The 27560-nt window shown below is 39.0% G+C and overlaps 1 protein-coding gene and 1 long non-coding RNA gene across 2 annotated transcripts in view; one reads left to right on the forward strand and one right to left on the reverse strand.

Moving 5' to 3' along the window:
* The window catches only part of utp20 (UTP20 small subunit processome component), a 32238-nt gene that overhangs the window by 3235 nt on the left and 1443 nt on the right, over positions 1-27560 (forward strand). The window contains exons 6-59 of the mRNA XM_017494050.2: positions 41-122; positions 207-344; positions 1765-1920; positions 3140-3286; positions 3407-3541; positions 3647-3724; positions 4584-4762; positions 4924-5058; positions 5148-5236; positions 5580-5685; positions 5799-5949; positions 6069-6131; positions 6829-6987; positions 7072-7148; positions 7244-7323; positions 8414-8684; positions 8813-9010; positions 10014-10104; positions 10206-10291; positions 10752-10877; positions 10971-11137; positions 11761-11969; positions 13562-13705; positions 15171-15250; positions 16133-16368; positions 16480-16624; positions 16717-16804; positions 16913-17056; positions 17160-17213; positions 17382-17534; positions 17755-17910; positions 18006-18146; positions 18267-18404; positions 18839-18978; positions 19060-19148; positions 19248-19561; positions 19675-19814; positions 20942-21098; positions 21184-21282; positions 21366-21533; positions 21644-21810; positions 21964-22105; positions 22254-22370; positions 22506-22676; positions 22809-22940; positions 23569-23679; positions 23771-23850; positions 24286-24355; positions 24452-24634; positions 24737-24868; positions 24997-25129; positions 26312-26499; positions 26615-26686; positions 26779-27093. Of these exons, the coding sequence (XP_017349539.1) occupies positions 41-122; positions 207-344; positions 1765-1920; positions 3140-3286; positions 3407-3541; positions 3647-3724; positions 4584-4762; positions 4924-5058; positions 5148-5236; positions 5580-5685; positions 5799-5949; positions 6069-6131; positions 6829-6987; positions 7072-7148; positions 7244-7323; positions 8414-8684; positions 8813-9010; positions 10014-10104; positions 10206-10291; positions 10752-10877; positions 10971-11137; positions 11761-11969; positions 13562-13705; positions 15171-15250; positions 16133-16368; positions 16480-16624; positions 16717-16804; positions 16913-17056; positions 17160-17213; positions 17382-17534; positions 17755-17910; positions 18006-18146; positions 18267-18404; positions 18839-18978; positions 19060-19148; positions 19248-19561; positions 19675-19814; positions 20942-21098; positions 21184-21282; positions 21366-21533; positions 21644-21810; positions 21964-22105; positions 22254-22370; positions 22506-22676; positions 22809-22940; positions 23569-23679; positions 23771-23850; positions 24286-24355; positions 24452-24634; positions 24737-24868; positions 24997-25129; positions 26312-26499; positions 26615-26686; positions 26779-27093 (7522 nt within the window). The remainder of the gene's footprint in view (positions 1-40; positions 123-206; positions 345-1764; positions 1921-3139; positions 3287-3406; positions 3542-3646; positions 3725-4583; positions 4763-4923; positions 5059-5147; positions 5237-5579; positions 5686-5798; positions 5950-6068; positions 6132-6828; positions 6988-7071; positions 7149-7243; positions 7324-8413; positions 8685-8812; positions 9011-10013; positions 10105-10205; positions 10292-10751; positions 10878-10970; positions 11138-11760; positions 11970-13561; positions 13706-15170; positions 15251-16132; positions 16369-16479; positions 16625-16716; positions 16805-16912; positions 17057-17159; positions 17214-17381; positions 17535-17754; positions 17911-18005; positions 18147-18266; positions 18405-18838; positions 18979-19059; positions 19149-19247; positions 19562-19674; positions 19815-20941; positions 21099-21183; positions 21283-21365; positions 21534-21643; positions 21811-21963; positions 22106-22253; positions 22371-22505; positions 22677-22808; positions 22941-23568; positions 23680-23770; positions 23851-24285; positions 24356-24451; positions 24635-24736; positions 24869-24996; positions 25130-26311; positions 26500-26614; positions 26687-26778; positions 27094-27560) is intronic.
* Positions 8834-9325, reverse strand: LOC128635409 (uncharacterized). Its single transcript, XR_008398385.1, has 2 exons — positions 9144-9325; positions 8834-9000 (listed from the first exon to the last, which is right to left on the reverse strand). It is a non-coding gene; the product is annotated as an uncharacterized LOC128635409 (long non-coding RNA).

Below are 27560 nucleotides of genomic sequence, written 5' to 3' on the forward strand. Positions count from 1 at the left end.
TGCAAGCTTGATAACACTATGTTTTAATGTCTCTCCTCAGTCTGTACAGTAAACTTTTGGCACACAAGAAAGAGCACATTCGTAACTTCGCAGCTGAGAGTTTTTCCTTTTTAATGCGAAAGGTAAGAAACTTTAGAGGTAGCTAAGAGACTGTTATATAGTTAGGTGGTTATAAAGAAGCAGGTCACTAATTCTGGGTTCTTCAGGTTCCAGATTTTGACGCCTTGTTCACATTGATGTTTGTGGATCTGGAGCAGTGCCCTCAAAAAGCAGATGGAGTCGGGCAGCTCATATTTGAGATGTGCAGAGGAGTCTGCAATATGTTCCACTCTTGCACCAATACAGTGAGTCTAAGCAGATAAGTCTAGATTAACAATTAATATGGTGATGTATGTGATAACCACTGCTGTATGTGAATTAGGGCTCGGCAATATGATATCCTTTGCCATATTTAGATTTTTTTTTTTAAATCATAGAAACCATGGCTTCAGCTATGGTTACACAGATATATTTATATTCATGTGAAAAAATAAGTACACCCCATGGAAATTATTATTTCATTATTATTAAAATTTTTTTTTTTTTTTTGCCATATTTGGACAAGCAAACATTTGATTCTCTTTGAAACAGTGCCTATTAATAAAGTTGATACACTATATTAAATGACACACAAAATTGACATTTTGTAGTAATTTTCTTAATTTAAATGAACAAAAAAACAACAGATCGGTCACATGGAAAAGGTAAGTACACACCTACATTTATCACACCTTCAAATCCATAAATTTTGAATTAGGTGTTCACGACTGTGTGCCAGTGATTAGAACCTGCTTTGTGAGTGCAGGTGGAACCTGTCTTATTTATACCCCTCTCGTATCTGATGTTCCCTTTGTTATTGAGGTGTGGGTGTCATCATGCCAAGATCTAAAGAGTTGTGTAAGGCCTACAGAAAAAAGGTTGTGGATGCCTATGAGTCTGGCAAGGGATTTAAAAAGATCTCCAAGTGTTTGAAATACATCATTCCACTGTAAGGAAATGTTGTACAAATGGCGCAGATTGCAAACGATTGCCAATTTGTCCAGGACTGGCCATCTCAGCAAATTCAGCCCAAGAGCAGACCGTCTGATGCAAAAAAAGCCTCCCCAAAATTTCACCACAGGATCTGCTAGTAAGTCTTGCAACTGTGTCAAAGTACATGTTTCTACAATCAGAAAGAGACTATACAAATTTGACCTGCATGTGAGTTGTGCAAGGAACAATGCTTTGCTATCTAAAAAGAACATGATAGCAAGACTACAATTTGACAGTGAGTATATAGGCAAAGACCAGGCCTTTAGGAATAACGTGCTCTGGACAAATTGTTTGGCCACAGTACCAGCAGACAATCTTTGGTGATGGCAAGAAAACCCTGAAACATCTTGCAACTGAAAGAATATTACACGGAAGAGTTGTCAAAAATTCCAACAAGCCAATGTCAGAGACTGGTGGACAATTATGCAGAACGCCAACGATTTCCATGGGGTGTACTTATTTTTTCACATGACTGTGTATATTTAACAAGTAAAATGAGCACACTGAAACAAAGTGCTGATGACATATGTGATAGTCAGAACAGTGCTGTTGGATGTAATGTATTATAATATTGCCCAGCCCTAATGTCTCTGTAATCATTTATTACAACATTGTGTGGGTGTTTCCCAGCATTGAAGCTGGGTTAACATTTAGACAACAGTATTCGTCGTATAATGTTAATTTTTGTCCTAGGCTTTGCCAGTGGCACTGCGGAAACTCGGTTCCTCTGGGGAAGGAGATGTTGCTCTGCCTTGGGATGCCATTAAAGAGGCCCTCGATCACATGGCAGAGTCTTCAGCAAATTACGTTACAAAGGAAAACTTCTTGGTTCTTTGGGATTCGTTGCAGGTAGAGAAAGTTTCCCTGCTCAAAGCACGTCATGGAAAAACAGTCTGAAAGCTATACTTACTTTCATAGTTTGTTTATTAAGAGAGCCGTTGCATAAATCTTACTTTAATTCACATTAACAAGCAAGACGTAATAGAAGAGGAGGGGAAATCAAACACGAAATATACTTTAATGTCCACAGTACAAAATATATTTCAGTGTCCAATCAGCTGTTTATGCTACGAATAAACCATGGAGTCAGCAAGTTTGATAAAAAAAATACTGTACTAAAGTACAATACTGTATTATACCACATAGCTGTTGAATTCTCAAATCGGATTGAACACAAGGTATTAATTAATTGTAATTATATTAATGCACTTGTTCTAATATGTTATCGTTTCTGTAGTAACACCCGCTTCACTGGGGCTTCGAACGGAATAGTCAGTGCTTTAGTAATCTAGGCCTGATAATAAACATTTCAAAAACACGATGTTATCAAATAAAACATATTTCATTGTGATATGGTGAAGCTGTCTGTAAGGAGAACATTTATATAACGTTTACAGAAGCAGACTCCAGGGCCAAGATTTTGTAACCACTGCAAGTAAACTGTAGTATTTTGTCTCATAAAAGTTTTCAGAACAGAGGATGACATTATCATAAATGATAACAGGAACTAACTAACTTTTGTGGACATTCCACAGCTTTAAATATCACTATAGATAAACGTGTACAAATAAAAATTGTAATTGTTGACAAATTTCTGTGGTATAGGAGGAATAAAACACTTTAGGACATGCTGTTCTTGGAAAATATTAAATTTTTGGGCGGTAACTCTGCAGCACACTTCGCTGCATCAGACCACTCAATCATTGGTTATTTTCCAATAACAGCAGGCCTTGTGTTTTGTTCCTTCGAGAAAACCTAGAGAAGATGAAAATATCATTATTGTGAGCCGTACACTGTTGAATTGGAGCTAATCCCAAGAATTAACTGAAGCTGTGCGAATAGTGAATTAACTACACATCAGACGTCCCTTAGGTCATAGGCTTAATCTAAAGAATTTACAAGCTCAGACATAGAAAACACAAGGTTACTTGTCACGTGCTAATGTGGTTGCGAGGTTTTGGTTTATTAACTTCCATAGCTATTATCAGCATGAGCTTCTCTAGTCTTGTCTCTTGGACATGTCTTTATGGTGTTGCTTTATTTCTGCTTCGTTCTTTTCTTCTCTCAGGCTTGCTTGAAAGACTTGCTCCGGATGCTGGAGGCAGAGCATTCTAACCAGACCAGCGAGCACATTGAAAGGATCTTGTTTATTTACCACACACTGGTACAGCACAAAAAAGGAGCCAAGATCACCAAGCCGCAGTCTGTCTGTGAGGTACATGTGTACGGATTTGTGTGTTCTGTTCTGGACTATCCCGTTTCCATTGCAAAACTTTAAGAAGCTGTTGCGTGACGGTTTTATCTTTTTTTTTTTTTTTTTCCCCCCCTCTTACAGTTGCTTCTCCAGCTGGTTCATACTCGCGGTCTGTCCTACTCATGCTGCGGTTTGCTGCTTCAAGTGATCTCATCCTTTCTGCTAGCAGAGAACCTGTCCTTACCAGCCAGCATGATCCAAGAACTGGTGAAAAAGGTGTGTGCATGCACCTGTGTACACATAAGCATACTTATAAACATAATCACTGCTGTGTGTATTTGTGGAAGTGTCCCTGATATTTTTCACTCGTTGTTCTCTTAGGTCTTTACCAGTGGGATGGATCGAGATCTTATTTTGTCATTCGCCAAGGAGATGTTCAGTATGAAACAATTTGAGCAGGTCAGTGTGTGAAAGAATAAAGTGTTGTGTTACATTGCTTTTGCTCATTCCTTGCTTTGAGCGTCAGTCTGTTCAGTAACAACACGTGAACTTGCATTGCATATATACAAGGCAGCTGGATTCATAAAAAAAAAAAAATAAAAAAAAAATGGCATCACTAAAAAAAAAAGAAGAAGCAGATTTGAGTTTTTTTTTTGGAGTCTTTCATGATAGGCACCCTATCCTGTCCAAAAATGTTTGGTACATTATGCAAGTATGTACTAAATGTTATTTAATGACATTATGAGAACATTTTGTTCCTGAACGTTCTGTCCCTAAGAGCCAAAAAGATTAGATTTGAAATATTTTTTACTGACACCATATCAACAGCCCTTTTCCCAGCTTTACTCAAATGAAAGTTATAATCCAGTGGAAATTATTTACACTTGTTTTTAAATTAAGGAGATTTAGATTAAGAAATGTATAGCTTCATGCAAGGAACACATTAGTGAGTGTGACTGGCCATTTGATTAAATTGACTAGTCAATAAGGCTTAGAATTAATAATAAGCAAATGATATGCTTACTTCATGGTCGTCACATCATTGTTAATAAATAAATTAATAATTGCAGACCCCCTTGCTATACCTCAGAATTCTCTGGAAGGGCCGTAGATCCAAAGCCTACCCAACTTTAAGAATAACATGTCTTATTTGTTTTCCATTTGCCATATTTATGAATATTAACTCTCCTGTGCATATTGAGATACACATTTCATACAGTTCTGATAGGAACGTTTGCTCAGCAGTGTCGTTATATCAGGAACAGCCGGATTTGAGATGAATGTGGTCCTAGACTTAAAGTTCATGTTGTTTTTCTAGCTATTTCTGCCAAGTATGCTGCAGTTTATGGAGCAGCTCTTCTCCAGTGAGGACTCAGTGAGCAGACTGCTGGCTCTGGAGTTGCTTGTCAGACTGATCCTGGTTAAAGCTCAGCCTCCTACTGATGGCTCAATGGCCTTCGAGAAGTACCCACTGATCTTCACTGGGCAGTCTGGAGGGTAAGGCCAGGGGCTTCTGGGTAGAATAGTTTTTATTGTGGTCCTGATTCAGACCTAGCAAAGCATTTCAGCAGCATCAGACATCTCTACAATAAAGCATCCCAGTGCACTTGCAGTTCTATTTTAAAGCTTGAAGACTGTAGCATGTTCTGTTTTTACAGGTTTTATGGGATGGACAAGGCACAGGCAGCATCCGTACCTCAGTTCATCCTCTCCCTTATAGTTGTCCCAGAGGATCAGCTACTGTTGGATCTCTCTCAGATCTGGGCGGCCCTGGTGCTTCTGCCTCACCTCAGGCAAGAACTTCACTCCCTACTCAAACACCTGTATCAGTGTGTGTGCTTGTGTTTTCTGTATTTATGCTGATGCGAACATGGTTTTGCAGGCCCCTGGAGGCAGCAAGTGCAATTCCTCCTCTCACTGCCCTGTTGAACCGACTGTTACATGAGGTGCACAGTGAAAAACTTGGAAGAGGTCAGTGTAATGAAGAGTGCTTGCTAGATATTCTGTATCACTGCTTAGCTGTTTTTCTATCGGTGTGTTTGTTTTGATTACTTGCTAACAGCATGTGCTGTATTTCTATTGTATCACAACCAATGAGTACAATTTGCAATAAGCAGTTTTTAAGGTGCACTTTTATAGTGTATTTGGCACAATTGGATGGGATTTTGTATTCTAGGGCATTTGCATTTATTGTTTAAATGAAGCAACAAGATGAAACAGTCCATGTGATAACATTGTTGATTAATTGTCACAGCCCTAATTGAGTGGATGTAGTGTTTTTTTTTTCTCTCATGATCTTATTTTGTTCCCTCAGGAGGGCTTTTTGTGGCGCGACAGGCTCTAACCACATTGCTGAGCTTTAAGGAAACCACACTGGTGTCATCTCTGCTCCCAGATAAGCTCGTCCGGTGCATCATAGAGTAAGTGTTCATAGTTTCTGTTTAAATGACCCAAAAAAAAAACCCCTCTAGCAATGTGGTGCTTGTGTGTTAAGTAGCACTGTGCTAAGTGAGTTGTTTGTGTTCTTATACAGGAAGTTTCCCACTGATCTTTCGGCACTGCTGCTGGCTGACCTGTACTACACCAGACTGTCCCTCAATGGCTGCTCTGCCCAGCTATCTCACGACTCGCTATTAGATCTATATCAAATGTTGCATTCCAATTTTTCTTCCAACATCTCAAAGGTAGCATTACTGTTTGTTGATGCCAAATCCAACACATTTGTTTTGTGCTTTGTTTTTAATTGTAAATTAAGTCGAATGGTTTCAAAGGTCTGGATCACCCCTCCTTTTTTTCTTTCTAGATTCGCTTTCTGACGCTGAGAATTATGTCCCACTTTGAAGCAGAGCTTCCAAAAACAGCAGAGGTAGCTTTTACTTTGTAATCACTGTAATAAGTTTATTCAGGAAAACAAGCATTTGTTTTATGGTCATTATGTAAAATATATGTACAGCTTCACTTCGTTCTGTGGGTACCATAGGCATTCATTTCTATGAATTTTGTGTAGTATAAATCACTAGCATGCTAGTCACCCAGAAGTGTTTTATTCCTCTTAAACCACAGTAATGTGCCAATAAGTGCCATGAAATGATGTTTTTTTTTAAATTGTTTATGGTTCGATTTAATGCTGGTTTGTCCACAAAACAAGTTAGTTCCTTTTATCACAGATACTGACTCTGGATACCGACTCTAGTACCCCCCTGCCCTGCACATATTAATTTTCCCTGCTTCCAACACGTCTAGTTCAACTAATCTGCTAATTAACAACCCTGTTTGTTGAATCAGGTGTTTTTGAGAAATCAGCTTAGATTGTGTCTGTCATACAGAAATGACAACATATTAGAACGAGTGCACTAATATAGAGGGCACAGAGGAGTGCTGTTGGAGGCAACTATATCAATACCTTCTGACAGTCCGTTTCGATTGATCATTGATCAAACTAAATACTGGTTGTTCTTTAGCGTTATCTGAGAGTTTTAAAATCAGATGTATTTTTCAAATAAAAGCCCACCCATAAATAAGTAAATAAAAAAGGGTTTATAGCTGAATTCTTATGTTTGCAGGGGGAGGACAGCTCAAGCACACAGACGGTGTTTGCCAGCTGCCTGCAGGCCGAGCAGGTACCAGCCACAGTGCAGGATTACAGAGAGAAGCTGCTGCACTTGCGCAAACTGCGCCATGACCTGGTGCAGCCCTGCCTCCCCAGAGGGCCTTTCCACCTGGTACACAACACGTCTGCTTCTACTGGACTTGCACATAAAGCAGGAGCGTTTTAGGGATAACAGTACTGATGTCTGTTTTCACAGGTTCCAGTGCGGTACCTCATCGCAATGCTGTTTGTTAATTTCCGACCTTTGTGGGATGCTGTTATTGACCTTCTTGCGTAAGCGTAGCACCAGAACATTAGCACAAAACCTTTTGTAGCTGTACTGTTTTATTTTTGCTATTGAATTAATATATATGTTTTTATTATTTTAGATCCCATGCCAGAGACATGGACAACAAAGAGTTCTGGAAGGTTTTCTATGAACATTTAGAGATGGTTGCTGGTCTTGCGGGTGGGTTCTTTTTAATGTTTAAATAGTTGAATTTTCTTGAGAGGCTAATTTTGATTAAATAGACTGGTGTATGTTATAGGGAAATAACCCATGCAGGTGTGGTGAGATAGAGTCCAATGCAAGGCAGAATTATTTTCCATTACGTTGATTATTTTTATAAAACAGCATGACCCAAAGTGTGCAATTCCACTTATAACACAGTGATTTTGCCAGTGATCACATTTTTGTATTTATTCACGAATGACACATTGTGCTTTTAAAGCGTTTACTGAGTTACATTTAATATTATGGAAGCAAGCGAGATCATATTTTCACATATAGCAGCTAATAAATTAACAAGAAAATATGCAGCTTGTCGTGTTACTAAGAAACCTGTAAGTGCACAATTTTCTGCCCTGAAGACTCTCTAACGGTAGAAATCCTACAAAGTGTGACTCGTAACAGAAAACTTCACCATGTCAACGATTATATTTTCTTCATTAAACGACAGTTTATAAATCTACTGTTTGTTAACTTTACATTATATCGTGCAATATCCATACAAATCCCTGTGTTTGAGCTGTTACTATAGAAACGATAATGTATTATAACGAGCACATTAATATAAACCTATCATTTATGTTCCAGTCGGAGCTACTGTCAGAGCTGTGCTGTTAGAGAAAACGAATTCACACTTTCAGATTGGAAAGGTCAAAAGCACTGTGGTATAAAATATGGAAATAATATTTAAAAAGGTGTTCTGAGTGCTTCCATAGAAGACCATAGATTTGACTTGTTTAGCTACTTGACAATGTAAATTGTGACTCAAATTTGGAAATTTGACTGAAAAAGTGCTCATCTGTTACAGTTGGGAGTGCGATATTTGGGATTTAGTGATGTTCCTAGACCATTTTAGTACTTTTAAACCTATCCATATTACTTCTGTTTGAGAATTAGTTTTAATTTCTTTAGAATGTCTTGTTCAAAGTCCTTACAGGATCTACCTACACGTGTGCACTGTAATATTATATAAATATACATCTTTCTTGTACTAAAAAAAGTGCAAAATTAGGGTAGTAAATTACATAGAAATTGTCTTTTTTTGTCTCAGAGAAAGAACTTCAGCAGGAGGAGGAGGAGGATGATGAGGGTGGTGATCAGGATGAAGGTGCAGGGTCGATGCTGGGTCCCGGGACAGATGTGATCAACAGCGGGGATGTTGGTGTTCTGTTCCTGGAGCAGCTGGAGCATGCAGACAGCATTAGTGGTCACACAGACTTTACTAACTTTCGTAGCCTGCTGTGGAGAGCCATGATCCAGTTCCCTGACAGAGTGGAACCACGGAGCCGAGAGCTCAGCCCATTGCTGCTGCGCTTCATCAGGTGAGTGTGTGTACATTTGGTTATGTGAGTATGCAGGATTAAAAAAAAAACACAAACATGTTTACATTTCTGAATGCAGCCAACCATTCAGCATCTTCCTGATGACACTTGTCTTGGTTTACTGATAGGAATGAGTTCTATTCAGCTGACCTGCTAGCAGCTCCGGTTCAGAATCTCATGAAGAGGAGCCTCTCTTCCTTACAAGTCCCATATGAGACTGAAAAGGAGGATGTGAGGATGAGAGAGGTGGAGGAAGAAGACGTAGAAGAAGCAGAGGAAGAGTCCCATCGAGTTGAGAAAAAATTGCCAAGGCGAGCTGCAGCCAAGTAAGAAGAATCACTTATTCTGATGCACAATAATGCATTAATTTAGCCTGTAACAACTACATGAATTTAATAAATAGGGAAGGTAAGCATCAAAGACAGTTTCATTGTGTTCAGTAGACTATTATTTACTTACTTCTCTTCATTTGGCAGTAACTTGTCATGGAAATTAGACAACACTTGCAGATTCGTCCTCTCAGGTGAAGAAGGTTTATTACAGAGAGATGAATACAGGATAGAAGACGAGAGTGCTCTGAAGCACTTGTCCCTCACATGCACTATATAAGATTAAGATAAGGAGTGCTGGACATCTGCGAGTCTCAAAAAGGGAGTTCTAGGTGGTTTGAACCGGTTTTCTGATTTCAAAACTTAGCCGATGTGCAGACACTCAGAGACAAAAACATGTTTGTCTCCCACAGAAGAGAGACGAGAAACATTCTGTGCTAATCTACATGGCATGACCTGTATCTATCTGCTACTGCAAGTACACAAAAAACAAAGAAAGAATAACAAATTCTTTCACAAACTATTATCCAAAGTGTCTTACAATTCACGGTTAAACATCATGCGCAAGGGACAGAATGACAGCTTGATGATGTGGGTTTGTGCTTCTGATTAGTAGCAAAGCCTTAATTGCTGAACCCAACACTACTGTAGCACTAAATACTAACTCTCAGTTCAGAGTATTTTAGTTTCCCCAATTTTCTGAAGCTATGTTGTGTGCTGTTACTGGGGAAAATCTTGTACATTTGACATTTCAGTCCCAAACACAAGATTTCTCCATTATAAGACACAAAATTTTGTTTAAGTCTATTATATTCATTTTATCAATGGAAATACTTCCACTGTTGACCAAGTGTGAGGGATCCACCTGTAAGTACCACATCGTTTTTATTGCCGAAGATTCCTGAGGTCTCAGTAACTAAGATGTAGATAATGCTTTTGTCACAATACACAGATGAATGTGGCTGAAATTTCAGTAGAAATGAACTTTTCTCTTTTTCAGGCAACTCATTGAACATCTTAAGATCTTCTCCAAGTTCACTAATCCCAAAGCTTTATACATGGAGCCTGAATTACTGGCACTGTACACAAAGGTGAAGCAACCCCCCCCCCCCCCCCCCCCCCCCAACGCAAAAAAAAAGTCCTTTTTTGAGTAAACACGCAGACACATGACACCACCATTTCTTCTCTTTAGCTCCTGTGCCATAAGGACCAGCAAATTCAGAAGGCTGCTTTGGACTGTTTGATGACTTACAAAGACCCAAGCATTCTTCCTTACAAGTAGGTTCACTACTTCAGCCTACTCATTTTGTCTTTCATCACTTTTTTAATAGCTGTTGATGCAGTAATGATGGTAGTGTATGCTGTAAGAGCTACTGTGGTAGATTTGTAATAGATACTGTAGTTGGTGTATGAAGCAAGTCCTTTATATTCAGAACGGATGCTGCTAATATCTGTGAATAAGTCTCATGTTTCTGTCCTCACTGAGAATGGTGGAATGCACACATCGGTCCAAGAGTCTTTCAGTTGTAAAAGCCTTACTGTTAGTCACATTCGCTCCCTTATAGGATTCATTTCACATTCCCAAAACTCTTGTCATCAGCTTTGAGGAATAATTAAGAATAGTTGATCTACAGTGCAGGCTTTTAGCACTGCCAAAAGGGATGTAATTGCAGCAAAGCATTTTGTAAAAATGTTTTCTTTAAGTTTGTTGCATTGAGCATTGTTTTCTATTTTCCAGAGAGAATCTGGAGCGACTGCTAGACGACAAGCATTTCAAAGATGAGATTGTTCGCTTCAACATCTCTGAGGAAGCAACAGTGGTGCTGGATATTCACCGGCCCCAACTTATCCCTATGCTCATGAGGTGCGTATGAGATGTCCACTTTTTAGTTAAATATTCAGTTAAATTTTGTGTTGTTAATAGGGTTTGTGGGTTGTTGCTGTTGTTGTTGTGTAGGATCCTGTATGGACGGATGCGCACTAAAGCTGGTAATAAGTTCCAGGGCAAAGCTGCCACTGCATCACGTTCTTCCATTGTGCTGCGCTTCCTGGCAGGTTGTCAGCCACAGGAGCTGGCTATGTTCATTGACCTGCTCCTAGAACCTGTTTGCCATCACAGCCAAGGTACACACATATACATACACACATATGTATATAATACAGATATTTAAATGTAATTAAAAAAAAAAATCAGGGTTGTCTAAATAGAGCTGTCATTTCTTAAATATTTTTACTACTTAAACATATGGTATTCAAGAGCCTATAATTTTATACTGGCACTGACAATGAACACGTGCATTGTCAACAAGGCAAGAGTTAATAAACTTTAAGTTGATGCTTACAATTAATTTTTGTATATTTACCCATGATAATGTTTTCTTGACGTTCATATTTGTGAATTTTATGTAAACATTTGTCATTTAAACCAAAAAGTGAAACTTGCATTGTTTTAGTCATCTATAAAGCAAGATGTTGGATGTTTTAACATAAATATGGATTTCTGCATTCAAATAAGTCATTCTGAAAATGTTAAAGGTGAATGTTATGATAGGCTTAATAGTAATTATACAACCCAATATCATGGTTATTCTATATATTGCCCAGTAAAAGATTCGAAGTGTCACAATTTCAGTGAACGTTGACAACTGGTATATCATCACATTCCAAGAAATTCATAACACATACACTATTACATTTTTTACACGTGTAACTTAACAAGTCCATGTAATATCATCTCTTGCATGCAGGAACATGTCTGGCTGCAGTGGAGAGGGCCATGGCTGAGACAGACCCCTCCTCAGTCCTCCCTCTGGGTCGCCAGCATGGACTGCTCAACATTATAGATGTAGTCCTGCATAAACTGGGCCACCTCATACAAACCTACCTGCCCAAGCTACTGCAGATTCTGCTGTGTGTCACTGCCTCTGTGGCCTTGCTGCTGGAACGCAGAGAGCAGGTGAGCTGCAGCCAACTGTTTGGAGAACACTTCTAAAGTTAAAAAGCCTTTAAAAAGCCTTGGTCCATTGGTCTAACTATAGCTTGAAAACAAACAGCAAAAGAATTCTTTATATCTATAATAGGGGTGGGTGACAGATGGGAAATATTATTATGTCACTATACATGAAAACATTTTTATGGTTCATAACATAAATTCAGGTTCGCTACCAAAGTGCCATCAATGAAGTGCATTTTTGTTCTTCATGAAAGCAGAAAAAAGAGAAAACCTTGATATTTTTTCCATATATGTTTGGAAATGATATGTTCAGATCTCTTTATACAACCTCTGGCAAAAATTATGGAATCGCCACACTTAGAGGATGTTCACCTGGATTTTTAAAATTTTTTTTTACTTTGTAGCAAATAAACAAATCACAAATATGACAAAACACAAATTTGTTTTATAGCTGAACATTCTGGCTTCGTGAAACATATTTCAAACAATTAAAATGAAATTAATTTAATTAATGGCATATTGTTTTCCAGATCAAGGAAAGGGGAAAAAAATTATGGAATCATTCAATGTTGAGGAAAAAATTATGGAATCACCTTGTCATTTTCATTTCTAAAACAAATACCAAATCTAAAATTGCAAATCAGTCTGCAGTTAAAAGGGAGTGCTGACACACCTTAACCTTGGACTTTTTGAAAGGAAACATGGCACCAACAAGAGTGTTGTCATTTGAAACAATGGAGAGGATTATAAAACTCCTTCAAGAATGAAATCCAATGCGGAGTGTGGCAAAAGATGTTGGTTGTACCTAACCAGCTGTGTCTAAAATTTGGTGCAAGTATAAACAAAATGGGAAGGTTATAAAAGGAAAACATACGGGTAGACAAAGGAAGACGTCAAAGCGTCAGTATAGAAAACTCAAAGCAGTATACCTTAAATAGAAAATGTACAAAAAAACAAATGGGCGGAAACAGGAGTCAGTGTTTGTGACAGAACTGTAAGAAATCGGCTGAATGAAATGGGATTTACGTATAGAAAAGCCAAACAAAAACCAGCACTAAGACCTAAACAGAAGAAAACAAGCTTACAGTGGGCTAAAGAGAAACAATCATGGCGTGTGGATGACTGAAAGGAAAGTGATATTCAGTGATGAATCACAAATTTGTGTTGTCCAAGGAGATAATGCTGGAACTTTTGTCTGGTGTTGTTCTAATGAAACATATAAAGATGACTCCCTGAAGAAAACAATCAAATTCCCAAATTTTCCTCAACATTGAGTAATTCCATAATTTTTTCCTCTACTTGATCTGGAAAAAAAAAATGCCATTAATTAAAACAATTTAATTTAACTTGTTTGAGGTATATCACACAAAGCCAGAATGTTCAGCTATTAAACAAAAACTGTTTTGTGTCATAACTGAGATTTGTTTATTTACTATGAAGTAAAAAAGCCAGGTGAACATCAACTAAGTGTGGTGATTCCATCATTTTTGCCAGGGCATGTAGAATGGGAGTGTAAGTTAGGCTCAGTGCTCTGTGTGTGTGTGTGTGTGTGTGTGTGTGTGTGTGTGTGTGTGTGTGTGTGTGTGTGTGTGTAGCTGAAGCCTGGCTGTATCGGCCCTCTGAAGAACCTGAGACGACTGGGTCTTCTTCGCATCCAAGACTTCTTTGACAACTTTGAGTCTTACACCTTCACAGCTGATGAACTTGATGCTGTGTTCCATGCTATTGTCTGGCCTCAGGTAAAAAGTGTGCTTTGTATGTGCCAGTGTGTTGCTTCCATGTTGTTGAAGCATATGTGAATTTATGTGTGTTGTCTGTGTGATGCTCATATTCTGTGTACTCGTTCTCCTCTGAAAGTATTGGAACGAAATGACATTCTTTTGTTTTTGCTATACACTGAAGACATTTAGGATTGAGATAAAAAGATGAATATAAAATGATATGACAGAATTTTGTCTTTAATTTCCCATTTACATCTGGAAGAGTTAAACCACTTGGAACATGGCACCTTTTGTTGGAACTCATCCATTTTACAAGTGATCAAAAATCTTGGAAAATGTCACTGACCAGTGTTTCTCGTTACCCAGGTGTGCCCTGTTAGTTGGATTAAACAATTAATAGCTCTGAATGTCTACACTTGGTTTGAGCCCTGGGTTTCACCTGTGAAGACTGCATTTGTTGTTTAAAAGAATAAACCAACATGAAGACCAGTGAGCTGTCTATGGGAGAAAAACAAGCCATTCTGAAGCTCAGAAAAGAGGGAAAAAATTATCAGAGCCATTGCACAAACATTGGGCATAGTTAATACACAATTTGGAATATCCTGAAAAGTAAAGAATCCACTGGTTTACTAACAGCCAGACATGGAACAGGCTGGCCAAGGTAAACAGCAGCCATTGACAGAAACATTGTGAGAACTGTGAAGAAACCCCAAAACAAGCGTCAATGACATCACCAACAAGCTCCATAGAGCAGGGGTCAAGGCATCACAATCCACTGTTTGAAGAAGACTTTGAGAGCAGAAATGTAGAGGTCATACCACAAGATGCAAACCACAAGATGCAAACCACTCCTCAGCAGTAAGAATCAGAAAGCCAGATTGGAATTTGCAAAGATATATAGAGATGAACCACAAAAGTTTTGGAACCAAGATTAAGCCCTAGCAAAGTGATGGAAAGGCCAAAGTGTGGAGAAAGAAAGGATCTGCTCATGATCCAAAACATACAAGCTGATTGGTCAAGTACGGTGGAGGTAGTGTCATGGCTTGGGCTTCTGGAACAGGCTCACTAATCTTTATTGATGATGGAACTCATTTCTGCACTTCTGGATGCATTTCTCTGTCAGTTTACAGAGAAATGCATCCATTCTAATTGGGAGGAATTTCATCATCAAGACTATGATCCAAAACACACTTCCAACACAACCTAGAGACTTTATCAAATATTAAGTGTTATTTATTTTAACGCACTATAAGAATGTGATCTCTTCCTATACTTTTGTTCACTTAAAAAATGGATGGTCTGCTAGATGTAAATATCAGGAAATGAAAGCTGAAATTCGGATCTATCTCATATTCATCTTTAGATCTCAAACCCAGACTGTTCAATGAACTGTATAGCATTAAGAAAATAATTGGCCTTGCTGTTCTAATACTTTCAGAGGGGACTGTATATTTAATGTGATGTTTTCTCTGCCGTCCTTCAGGTGTGTCGTTTGCCCACAGAGAGCACATATGCTCCCACGCCACTTCTTAAACTTATCCATGTCTGGAGCATGAATGCTAGGTAAAAAAAACAAAACAAAACACATTCTCTCTCAGGAGTATTGGTTTATGTTGCTAGGTAGTTGAGCTGGTAATGAGAGGAATGAATCTGTGGCTTACTGAACAGTTAGATCTGTAATTTTTTTTCCATAAGGCTTCCTCGCTGTAGTTACCAGTTACTATCCAGAAAATCTTTCGTGTCGTTTAATTTTTTATTTATTTATTTATTTCTATTTTTATTTATTTATTTTTAAATTTTTTTTATAGATGTTTGGCAATTCCACTTTACCAAGAATTTTCCATTTGGTTTTATAATAGCTGACTTGTTTAATAGCTGTACTGTCTTCCCTTAAATGTCTGTGGCAGCCACTAAAGCAGAGTGAAACTAAACATACGGCTGACCCAATGTTCTGAACATAAACCGTAAGCGTAGATTTTTTTTATGCACCTTGTGTAGAGATTAAACTTTTAGAAACATTTGTGGGTCTGAGTACTAATAATCAAAGGAACAGTGTCTGGTGTTGGAGTAGAAGGTTTACTATGCCATGGATTCAGGGTCGATGCCTAAGCTATGTTGTTTGTATACCAGTGCAAGGCTTGAGCACTAGGTTTCTGGGGTAACCACATAAGCTCGGTGGTACAGACACAGGCTGTGGCTAAATGTGTGCTTTTGAATAAATCAAACTGTCTGTAAAACTTGCTGAACCTCTTAGTGTTTTCTGAGAGTCAATACCATTTTTAACAAAAATTACTCCCAGAGACCAGTTCATATTTTTGACACCTTGTTTTAACATTGTTTCTGTCTTCTTTAATGTAAGTGTTGAGATGTATTAAGTTTGTCACTGAAATAAAACTCATTAGTAATATGTGCAACTATGGTGTAACCCCGTCGCTCGTCTCTCAGGTATTTCCCTTTGCTGGCTAAGAAGAGACCGGACCACCCAGAGTGTGATGTCTTGCTCAATGTCTTCGCCTTGCTATCTTCCAAAAACATCTCTGCTAACACAACGTCCATGGTAATGGACATCTGTGAGAATTTGCTGACCTTGCCAGACTTCACACCCTCTGAGACAGAGACAGAGCTGAGCATCAATGAGTGGGTTCTTCCTGAGCCAGCGCCTGGTTCAGACGTCACCACAGGTAGAGAGCAAGACAAGATGCCTAGAGTGTTCTCATTTCCCACCAACAAGTGCTTTTTGGAAGTAGCATTTGTGTATATTGTAACAATCCTTTTTTCTTTCTCTTACACAGAGTCTTTGACTGTAGGGTCGAGGCTGCTCTTACCTCACATCCCTGCTGTGCTTCAGTACCTCGGCGGAGTTGTGCGCAACTCCGATCGCATCAAAAAGAAGAAATTCCGAACTCAAGTTAGCAAAGAACTTAACATCCTCTCCAAGTATGCCTGGCTTTGCTGCTTATAGCTTGTGATTTATGTTTTCTTATTTTTTTATATATATGTATATCAAATATTTTATTGTTCTGTTCCAGGATCAGTAAATTTGTCACTGACAAGGAACAGAGCTCAACACTTATCCATCTGCTGCTACCATACCTCCATAAGCCAAAGATTGCTGAGGTATTATCCTTACCTATCACAGCAGTGTAAACTTGATATGCTGTGTGTTATTTTTAGTGGATTTCTTAAACATATTTCTATATTCCTGTTTGTTTTCCTCTCATACAGGAGACAGAGCTGGACATTCTGAGCACAGTGCAGAACCTGCTGAGACAATGTTCAGAGCCCAGTGTCTTCCTGAAGCCTCTTAGTAAACTCTTCTCCATCGTGCACAGCAAGCCATCCCGCAAAGTCCTGTGTGAGGTCTTCAAGGTCAGATACTAACGATCCATCTAGCTTTATATCTCTATTCACAGCCGAACTCTGAACCAACACTCAATGACTGCATTTGTGTCTGTCTTTTTCTCCTCTGCAGACTCTGTCTGACCTGGACAATGAACTGAAGTACATAGTCGATGTTGCTGTGCAGGTAAGAGATAATTACAAATCAGAGAGCAATGTATGGATCCATTTCTATTTAGCTCCTTACATGGTGACCTTATCTCCCATGTTTATTCTTGTCTCATCCCACACCAATTTCTCTTCTTCTCTTGTCGTCTTCTCTTTTTCTTCCTTTCCTCCTCTCTTTTCTTTCCAGCTAAATGCCTTTGATAGTCGGCATCTAGATGAGATCCACTTTGATGTGCGCCTGATGGCCTTCCAGAAGTCAATTAAACACATTAAAGAGATGAACACACTGGACATGAGATACCTCATGGTCATCATGCACAACTGCTTCCACTCTTTTGAAGTGAGTAAGAAAGCCAATATAATAAATCTACCATACAATATATCCAGTATTTACATAGTTGTTTTTTATTTTTATTTTTTTTTTATTTTTTTTTTTTATATAAATGAGTTAAAAGCTTTTTCCCCTATTGGATCTCTAATGCTGGTGAGATCAGTTTAAATTTGTGGTGTGTCAGTTGTTCATTGTTTAATGCATGCATATGTGTTTGTGTGCGTTTTAGATCGGCGACATGTCTCTAGCGGACAGTGCCAATCTGTGTCTTTCAGCTATACTTACACAGCTGGCTGCAGTGGGCTGTCCCGAGCAGGAATATAAAGAGATCGTGCAGTACACTGTGTTGGACGCTGTGAGGAGAGGATTAAAGAGCAAAAGAGAGGTATACTTATGTGTATGCCTTAACCAGCTAAGGCTGAGCCAAAAGCATGCACAAAGCCACACATTGATGAGCCCGTTCTGTTCTCCTGTATACAGAGTGTGAGGAACGATTACACTTCAGTCCTGGCCTGTCTGGTGAAAACCTTCCCCAATCGCTCAGAGTTCAGAGACCTGGTGCAGCTCACTAACTACACAGATCCCGAGTCAGACTTCTTTGAGCACATGAAGCACATTCAGGTAGATGCACAGCTGTTTTTCTTCTGATTGGTTTAGAAGTAAAAAAAATGCAATTGGGAAGTGAATCTGAACAAATCTGAAATGCTGCAGCTGTAATCTGTGTGTGTTAATGGACTTCAGGTACACCGCAGGGGACGAGCGCTCAGGAAGTTTGCCAAGCAGCTGACAGAAGGCACAGTGGTGATGACTTCTCGCTCCATGCAGAACTTTATCATGCCCTATGCCATGATTGCACTGTTCGATGAGAAGCTCCTCAAGGTAGTTACAGTAGTCACAGTGTATGTGTGTAAATAATGAATATTATTTATACCATGCCCATGGAATATACTTTCTGATTGGATAATTGTTGATTATTTTCTTATGTATGGACAGTTCTAACAATAAAATTGAACTGCAGTTCCAAATCATTTCTGTGTTACAAATATTAAGAAAATTATATTAAGATATTGAGGAGAAAAAAAAAAATCACGTTTATGCAGAAAGAAATTAGTTAGAGGCTATCAAACATTAAAGAGTTTTGATTAAACGCGACAAGAACCCAATTACATGATGCCGTCCATAACATAACCTTAACGGTCATATAACAATAACTTGTTGAGACTGGAAAGCTAGCAATGTGTAATATATTAATTATAATTAATATAATGTCTGCTATTGGTGTTAATAGCAATACACTGTTTTTCAATATGCAGTATGAAGCTATGACCTCCGCAGCAGTCGATGTTATTGGAGCAGTGTGTAAGCGTCTGACCTGGTCTAAATACCTCTACTACCTCAAGCATTTTATCCATGTGCTCCAGACAGGAATAGTTGAGCAGAAACTGGCTGTAAGGTGAGGAAAAGTTCTGTGACTATGAGTATCATAAGTTTCATGTAAACACGAGTAACCTTGCTGCACTGTTCTCTTGTACAGTTTGCTGTTGATTATTCTGGAAGCCTTTCACTTCGACTATGAGAGTCTGAGCAAAGAAATCGAGGCAGCCAAGAACAAAAAGGCAGATGGTGAGTCTCTAGGGAATAATCTTGCTACCATGTGAGCATCTCCACTAGCTCTAGGTTCAGCCTCAATTATGATACAATTTGTTTTTGTTTTTATTTCAGTGCCAAATGTTCTGGAGGGAGAAGCAGGAGAGGAACAAGTAGAAGCCATGGATTCAGATGAAAGTGACATGGAGGATGCCATGGAGACCAATGATGCTGATGCTGTTGCCACAGAAACCGTTGGAATGGACACAGGTGAAGGTGGCGATGCCAAGCCCAAAGAAGGCACAGAGGCTAAGCCAAGGAAAGTGCTCCCTGTTGTTAGCAGTGGCCTTCCTCAGAGTAAAGAGGAACTGGAGGCTCTTATCTCTTCCATTCATCACACTGTCACTCAGAGCATCTTGCCCAGACTACATAAATGCCTAATAGCCAAGGTTAGTGTTCATTTTTTCATTTTAGTGTAACCTTAGGTGGCTAGATTATCTGTAACTAATGCTAGCAGTGTGGGGACAAAAAAAATGCAGATAAAATCTGATTGTGTGCGTAGGTGAAGAGAGATGATGAGCATAAGACGGTGAAATCAAAGGAAGTGAAGGATGAGGAGGTGGTAAGAGTGCCCATCGCCTTTGCTATGGTCCGACTCATGCAGACTCTTCCACAGGAAGTTATGGAAGCCAATTTGCCTGGGTGTGTACTGTGTGTACATTAGAATCGGATGATACAAAATTTAATTATTTAAAATTCCCTTAACTGACATTACTTTACAGTTTAGTTAACATGAACAGACAATGTACTTCAGCATCAATACAATTACCACTACACTGTGTGTGTGTGTGTGTGTGTGTGTGTGTGTGTGTGTGTGTGTGTGTGTGTGTGTGTGTGTGTGTAGATGTATATAGTTTGGAGACACTCGACTGAAATGTTTCTCATGATCTTAAAAATCTTTTGATCTGAAGGTGTGTGATTAAATGTTTGAAATCAGTGTCGTACACAAAAATATAATTGTGCCAACATATTCATTTCTTTCGTTAGAAAACTAACATTTTATTTACAAAAAAATGTTTTTTTTAAATTGATGACTTGGAGTGAAACATTCCAAAAAGCAGCCAATAAATTTAATACTCCTTTAATACTGTTTAAAAGCATCTTGGGGAGATTCCTTGAGAAATCAGTTGAGAAAATACCAAGAATACCAAGAAATTCTAGGCAAAAAGGCGGTCTACTTTGAAGATGCAAAAATACAAATTTTTAGAAATTTATTTTGGTGTTTTTTTTTTTTTTTATCCCCACATAATTCCCATAGGTCGATTTGTGTTACTCCAGTGTTTTGTTGACTTTATTATTCTAAAATGTGATCTCGATTATTATTCTAAAATGTGGGGGGAAAAAAGTGAAGGAGTCTAAACTTTTGACTGGATGTGTATATAAACCAACACCTTGTTGAATGTGTTGAATGAATGTGTTTGTTGGCTGAATAGAACATTCCAATATTTACATTTTGAGATGAACGTTAGTTTATCTAACTTTTAAATAAATGTTAATTAATACTAACACAATGTGTTAACTTACTTTAACATTAGTTCTCGTTTGTTTATGCTGAAGTTTGTCATCTGTTAGTGGTAGGTAATGCATTAAATAATGAAAAATAATAAGGCAAACTTAATGTAAAATGCTACCTCAGATAAACCTTAGTTGTCACATTTATTCTGCAGACAATGTTAAATAGTTTCCTATATACGTTTCCTATTTTATCTAGCTGAAGGCAGTATTAAATAGCATACGGTTTATATATTTATATTTATATATATATACAGGATACTCCTCAAAGTGTGTGTCCACCTGAAGAGCCGTTTCCAGGAGATCCGTGACGTAGCTCGAACCACACTAATCAAGATTATTGAGGCCTTGGGGCATCATTACCTGCATTATCTTCTCAGAGAGATGCAGGGTGTTCTTGTAAAAGGCTATCAGGTAAAAACTACATAACTGTCCTCTCAGTTAACTAATCCTAAACTAGGTAGAGCTGAAATACTCATTTGTAAACAATGTTTTTCAGATCCATGTATTGACCTACACTGTTTACCATCTGCTCTCAATCCTGAGACCGTCCTTAAAACCTGGAGAACTCGACTCTTGCTTGGACATTCTGATAGAGGTGAGTGATACTGTCTGTACCGTCATGTTTATATTTGGCTAAGTGGGTAGTGTGCGATGGCTGATGTTGCGAATCTTTCTCAGATTTTCAACAATGAGCTCTTTGGCTCTCTTGCGGAGGAGAAAGGGATCAAGGGGATCGTTTCGAAAGTGATGGAGGCCCGTCACAGCAAGAGCTCTGACTCGTATGAGTTTTTGGCTCGGTTCTGCAGTCAGGAGAGGGTCACGCAGCTCATCCTTCCGCTCAAAGACGTAAGTGGCCAATCAGTCGTCTTTTTTTAAATTTATTTATTTTTTATGACAAACTTGGAAACCTTTGTCCGCAAGCATTTTCAGTCAAAGTACTGTTGCATGTTTGCTAGATTTTGGAGAAGACAGCCAGCCTGAAGGTATCCCGGCGTGTGCACAGTGTTTTGAGGAGAGTCGTAGCAGGACTTCTGCTGAATCAGAGCATGACCCCTCAGTCAATTCTGCTGCTGAGCCACGGTCTGGTCAGCCAGAGCCTGCCACTCATCACAAGCAAGAACAAGTATGTCTCTTTCTTGCTCTCTCTCTCTCTCTCTCTCTCACACACACACTCACTCACTCAATCATTCACTCACTCACTCTCTCACAACACATACACAGGAAAGTAATGTTCTGTAGTTCATTTAAAGAAACATGGTGTGTCTCTGTGGTTCAGACCGAAGACTGCTGCACCTCCAGATCCCCGACTGCCACCTCGCAGCTGCTTGCTCCTGCCCCCCACCCCGAAGAGAGGCGGAGCGAAGGTGGCCCTCAGCCGCAAGACCAACATGCACATCTTAGTGGACACTGGACTGAGTGTAAGAACACAAACATTACCAGATGGATCATTCATTTTCATAAAGGATGCTGAATGTCCCAGTTCTCACCTTCTAATTTGATGACTACGTTCTAAATACTTATATTGTGGCTTGACTTTTTTTTTTTTGTATCCATATACAAATATAGCTGCTCCATGGTAGTTTGAAAAATTCCAAGGTCAACTCCTCCGTGGCTACTGTACGGGAGATGTTAGACCCATTTGTCTCTCTTCTGCTGGACTGTCTCAACTCCATGCATGTCAAGGTCTGTCCCATGTGTCTCACTAGAGTGACTGTACCTTTGGATGATCACTTAAACTGAGTTTGTATATAAAGTTTCGGCATGTTTTATATGTAACACTACCCTGTTGGTGTGTGTGGTGTGCTTCGGTGTGTGTAGGTGATCACTGAGTCTCTTCAGGCTTTCATGTGGATCCTGAAATTTCCACTTCCTGCTGTGGAGCAAAATGCCGACCACCTCACCAAGCAGCTGTTCGTTCTGCTGAAGGACTACGCTAAAGCAGGTGCTGGTCATGGAGAAAACTTCCACCTTGTCCAGAACTGCTTCAAGGTGCATAGACCTGCTGACACACACATACATAGTTCTGATTAAACAAAATCTTTTTTTTTCCTCTTCCTGCTTCATTTCCATCTCACTCAGTCTTGCGTTTTGTTTTGTCTTGTCTTATTTTTTGTCTTTTAGGTCATAACCGTCATAGTGAAGAGTGTGACGAAAAACTGCATCTCTGATACACAGCTGCAAGTGCTGCTGGGATATGCTGAAGAGGACATCTATGATAATTCTCGTCAAGCCACTGCATTTGGCCTGCTCAAGGTATATATTGGAACCAGTATAAAATTGCATATTTATAAACTGATCGGGTACACTTCCTGCAATCATTGCAACCATACTTGAAGGGGGAAAGGCAATTGTTTATCCATCAGTACATCGGAACATATATAGACTTATCTGCATGGCTTTCAAAGAAAATGCTACAGGCATATTAACTAGCTACATTATGCCAGTTTCTGGCCTAGGTTTTATTTGGAATATACATGAAATTGCTTTCAAATTTTTCTCATAGACCTCTGATCTGTAGTGTTGACTGCACACTCATAAGTATACATTTTCCCCCCTACATCCATTTAGCAATAGACTTTGTCACAAAACTGCTTTACAGACATCTGGGTGTAGATACAGCTCTGTAATGAGCAAAACCATTAATGAGAGTGGCAAGGAAAAACTCCCTGAGACAACATGAAGAAAAAAAAAAAAACCTTGAGAGGAACCAGACTCAAAGGGAACCCATCTCTTATGGGTGACACTGGGTGATACTGGGTGATTTTAAGATAAAAAAATCATTATACTATATAATCGTACAGAGAAAAGGCAAATAGTTGCTTTGTGTGACATTTCTTTTAGAGAATTGGAGCTTGGTTTAATGAGTGCTCTGTGCTTTTAGGCGATCCTTTCCAAGAAGCTGGTCGTACCAGAGATGGAGGAGGTCATGAAAAAAGTTGCCAAACTGTCCATCAATGGCTCGAATGAGCAGGTCCGCGTCCGCTGTAGACAGGTGGGTAATGATAGCCCTCACTACCTTCCTCATCATCATCATTATTGTAATTTATGAAGTTTCCAATGAAATTCCTTCTTCTTTCTTCCAGATCTATCTGAAGTATCTCATGGATTATCCACTTGGGAAAAAGCTGAGGAACCATTTTGACTTTATTGTTGCTCAGCTCACGTAAGTACTGTGGAATGTAAGCACTGAAATTTGTAGACCAATGAGTTATGGTGCCAGAGATTAATTTTTTCCTCCAGAGGTGCTAAAAAAAAATCTGCTGAGTCACAAATGATCCACATGAACCACTAACGTTTAACCAGTGATGAGAAGCAGGCATGTGTAGTTGCCTGTCAATTCAGGAAACACTTCCTCTTGCACAAACATTCATGTGTTCTAACCTTGGCAATACATATGCACGTGATTTAGGGGTGTGGCTTTTGCAGGGAACACTAAAAGAGGAAAAAGGGGATGCTTTGGCTAAAATTTTGTTTTTCTGATCAATTATGTCCAATTATAACTTCTGCCCACATCATTGAAAATATCTTTGAGAACTGAAAAGTAAACTTGGTTCCATTGTGTTAATGAAAGTTATTCAGGCTTTTCTCATTTATGCAGGTATGAGTACGACACAGGGAGACAGTCTGCCCTCGAGATGATGGCCTTCATTTTCCAAACATTCCCTCAGGTATCACCTCACTCCTTGGATTATTGAATATTTAATCTTTCTGTTTAAACTATAGCTGATGTGTGGGTTTATTTTGGTTGATTCTTTTGAGTACAGCCTCTTCTCTTGGAGCACTGTGGACTCTTCTTTGTGCCTCTGTCTCTGGCTGTGGTCAATGATGATTCAGCACGCTGTAAGAAAATGGCCTCTCTTGCCATCAAGTCATTACTGGGCCAGTTAGACGTGAAGCACCAGAACTCCATGTTCACTTTGGTCAATGGCTGGCTGACTGGAGAGAAGGTGATCTTTAAAACACGCTGATTTGAAGATTCACAAGCGGATACAAATTGAATAAAAATTGATCATGTGCTATTTTCTGTGTATGTATGTATGTATGTGCAGGTGGCTCTACGGAGATTGGGCACTCAGGTGTGTGGGATTTTTGTCGAAGTAGAAGGGGAGCAATTTGGTCGCAGATTGGATTCTCTGCTTCCTCTAATAGAGAGGGAAATCCACACTGCCAACTTTGAAGATGTGAGTATTGGTGCAAGACATAATTCCTCATAGTAGCTGATGTATAAAATGTTAAAAGTGATGAGAAGTATGTATGCAAGTGTAAGGTGAATCTGTGAATAACGTACAATTCTGTACTTTTTGTTTAGATCGAAGAGGAAGAAAACGAGAAAGCCGCAGATAGGTTACTCTTCTACTATCTCACCCTCATCACCAAACTTATCAAGGACTGTGGCTTCTTGGAGCTCCACAAACCAGCTGACACCCTCTCTAGCATCTGGGGTATGAATCCACACACACATACTAAAGTTGTTTTGATATTTGGTGTACGTTTACACAGAAGACCAATTCTGGCTGCAATGGGGGGGAAGATGGTGTTGACATAGATATAGATATATCTACTTATTAATCCTCCTTTATTTATAAAACACTTCAACCATGATGATCAGGAGTAGAGGTCAAGCGATAGTGGATTTTTCAGATACAGGTAACTAAGTTGGGAAGTACCTGCCGATAACCAATTAATCGATCGATTAGTTTTTAAAATTGATACTGAATGAAAACATAGCACTCAAAGTAAAATAGTGCTGAACTTTATTATAAAAATAAAACAGTTCTGACTGTATCATGAAAATGTACTGTTTTAAATGAAATAAATATATCAATAATAATACATATTAACTATTAATAAATATTACAGTAAATAAATGATATACATCCAGACTGAACCAAAAAGTAACACTCAAAATAACAAATACAAATAAAGATATCCAAAATTATTAATAATATAAAAACACTTCAAATAACACAACGAAATTTGTCAGGCATAGTTTCGCCTCTAGAGGCCGCTCTCATGCTGTATGATGATAGCGGACCCGTCTCACACTCCCACAATGGATGCATCCAGGAAAATCCATGTGTGAATTTTTGCAGATAACTGATAGTTCCAGCAATTCGTTCTGTGTGCCAATTTATCTGCAAAACCGATCAATCAATCAAACCTCTAATCTAATCTATTGGTGTGTGACATGCAGATGCAGCTGTGAATTGCTTCAAAAACTTTACGAAAAAAAGTTTACCATCACTACAACAGATTTGTCATGTCACCCCTATAGAGTAGGCATGTGTCCTCTCCCAATAGCTGCAAGAGTGGGATATGCACCACTTATTTATTTATTTGTTTGTTTGTTTATTTTTGCTGTGCTGAGCTTAGTGCACAGTCAAATGGAGAGGGTCAGCTACAGTTCAAGAGTTTTACATTTTCTGCTCCCTGCTTTAGAAACTAATCTCTGGCAGCTTTGTATTACTCTGAAGGAATTCTGCGATGTGTGTGGAAAAAGGTGAAAAACAAGTCAAAGCTGTCTAAAAAACAGAACAGATTTGTTTTATAGCTTAAGACATGAAGTATTTTTTCCACTTGAATCCCTGGATTAAAGTAATCTCGAACTACATTTGCTCTTCTAGGTCACATTGAAGCTCACCTACGTTATCCTCACTCCTGGGTTTGGTTGACTGCTTCTCAGATCTTTGGCCTGCTCTTTGCTGCTCAGAAACCAGAGGAGCTGCTGTCTCTGTGGCACTCTGAGAGAAATGCCCCCCAAAACACCCAGCCTGTGGCTTCCTCATTCCTCTCAACCAACCTGGACAAGAGGGTGAGACTCTCTTTAAGCCTGTGCGTGAACAGTGCCACACTGGAGAGTGTAATCCTTCACGCTACCAGCTGCTCAAAGGTGTCCTCTGAAATCCTTTTCTGCTTTTCACTTTCAGATGAGGGAGCTCGTCTTATCGTTCTGTCACCAGCTGCAGTCCAAGTTTCTGGACATCAGTGCTGGCGAGCAGGTAGGAAATCTCCCCAAACCAAATCGAGCACACACTGAAAACTGTCAGCAGTACTGCAGAGTAATGGGTTGATGTATTATGAATGTCAACAGGTAATCAAGAACCTACTCTTCGTGGCCAAGGTGATCTATCTTATCTCGCCAGAGTCTGACTTGGAAGGGAATGAAAAAGAAGAAGAAGGAGTAAAAGAAGTTGTGGAAAAAAAAGAGGATGGAGATGAGGAGCAGGATGAAGAAGAGGAGCAGGATGAGGAAGAGGAGCAGGATGAGGACGAGGAAGAGGAGGAAAAGCAACAGAAGATTATAGAAGAGCAGGATGAAAAGCCACCTTCTCTGCTCTGGGTGATTAAGAAGCTCACGCTGCTTGCTAAGAGAGAGGCAGCCCACAACCCCAAAGTGCCAATGAAAGTGAGCTCTTAAATACGTTATTACACTATACTCTCTTCTCCCGTCTCTGATATAGTTTACTAGTAAAGTGATATAGTTTATAACGCAGTCCTGTTACTTCTAGGCTGGGGTATTCAACTAACATTTCAACTAAAGCTCAAGTTACGTAAAATTCCTTATGTACAGAGGACAAGATAAGTGACTAACATGATTGATTGGTGACAACAGTTACCTTTTATTGCTCAACCATTAGTGATTAGTTTGTTTCTATAAATAAAAAAATTCAAAGTGGTTATGTTTTTGTTTTGTAGTAGTGCTTCACAGTACCACTTTTGACTAGTGCCATAGACTGAACAGATGAGAAGTCCTTTTGAATTTGACATGGGGAAAATAAACCCATTCTTCTTTGTGCGTTTTTTGTTGTTGTTGTCAGTTAAAAACGCAGGCTACGGTAACAATTTACTAATCAGACAATGGATGATAAATAA

Source organism: Ictalurus punctatus, chromosome 19 (genome assembly GCF_001660625.3).
Source record: "Ictalurus punctatus breed USDA103 chromosome 19, Coco_2.0, whole genome shotgun sequence".
Classification (NCBI taxonomy): Eukaryota; Metazoa; Chordata; class Actinopteri; order Siluriformes; family Ictaluridae; genus Ictalurus; species Ictalurus punctatus.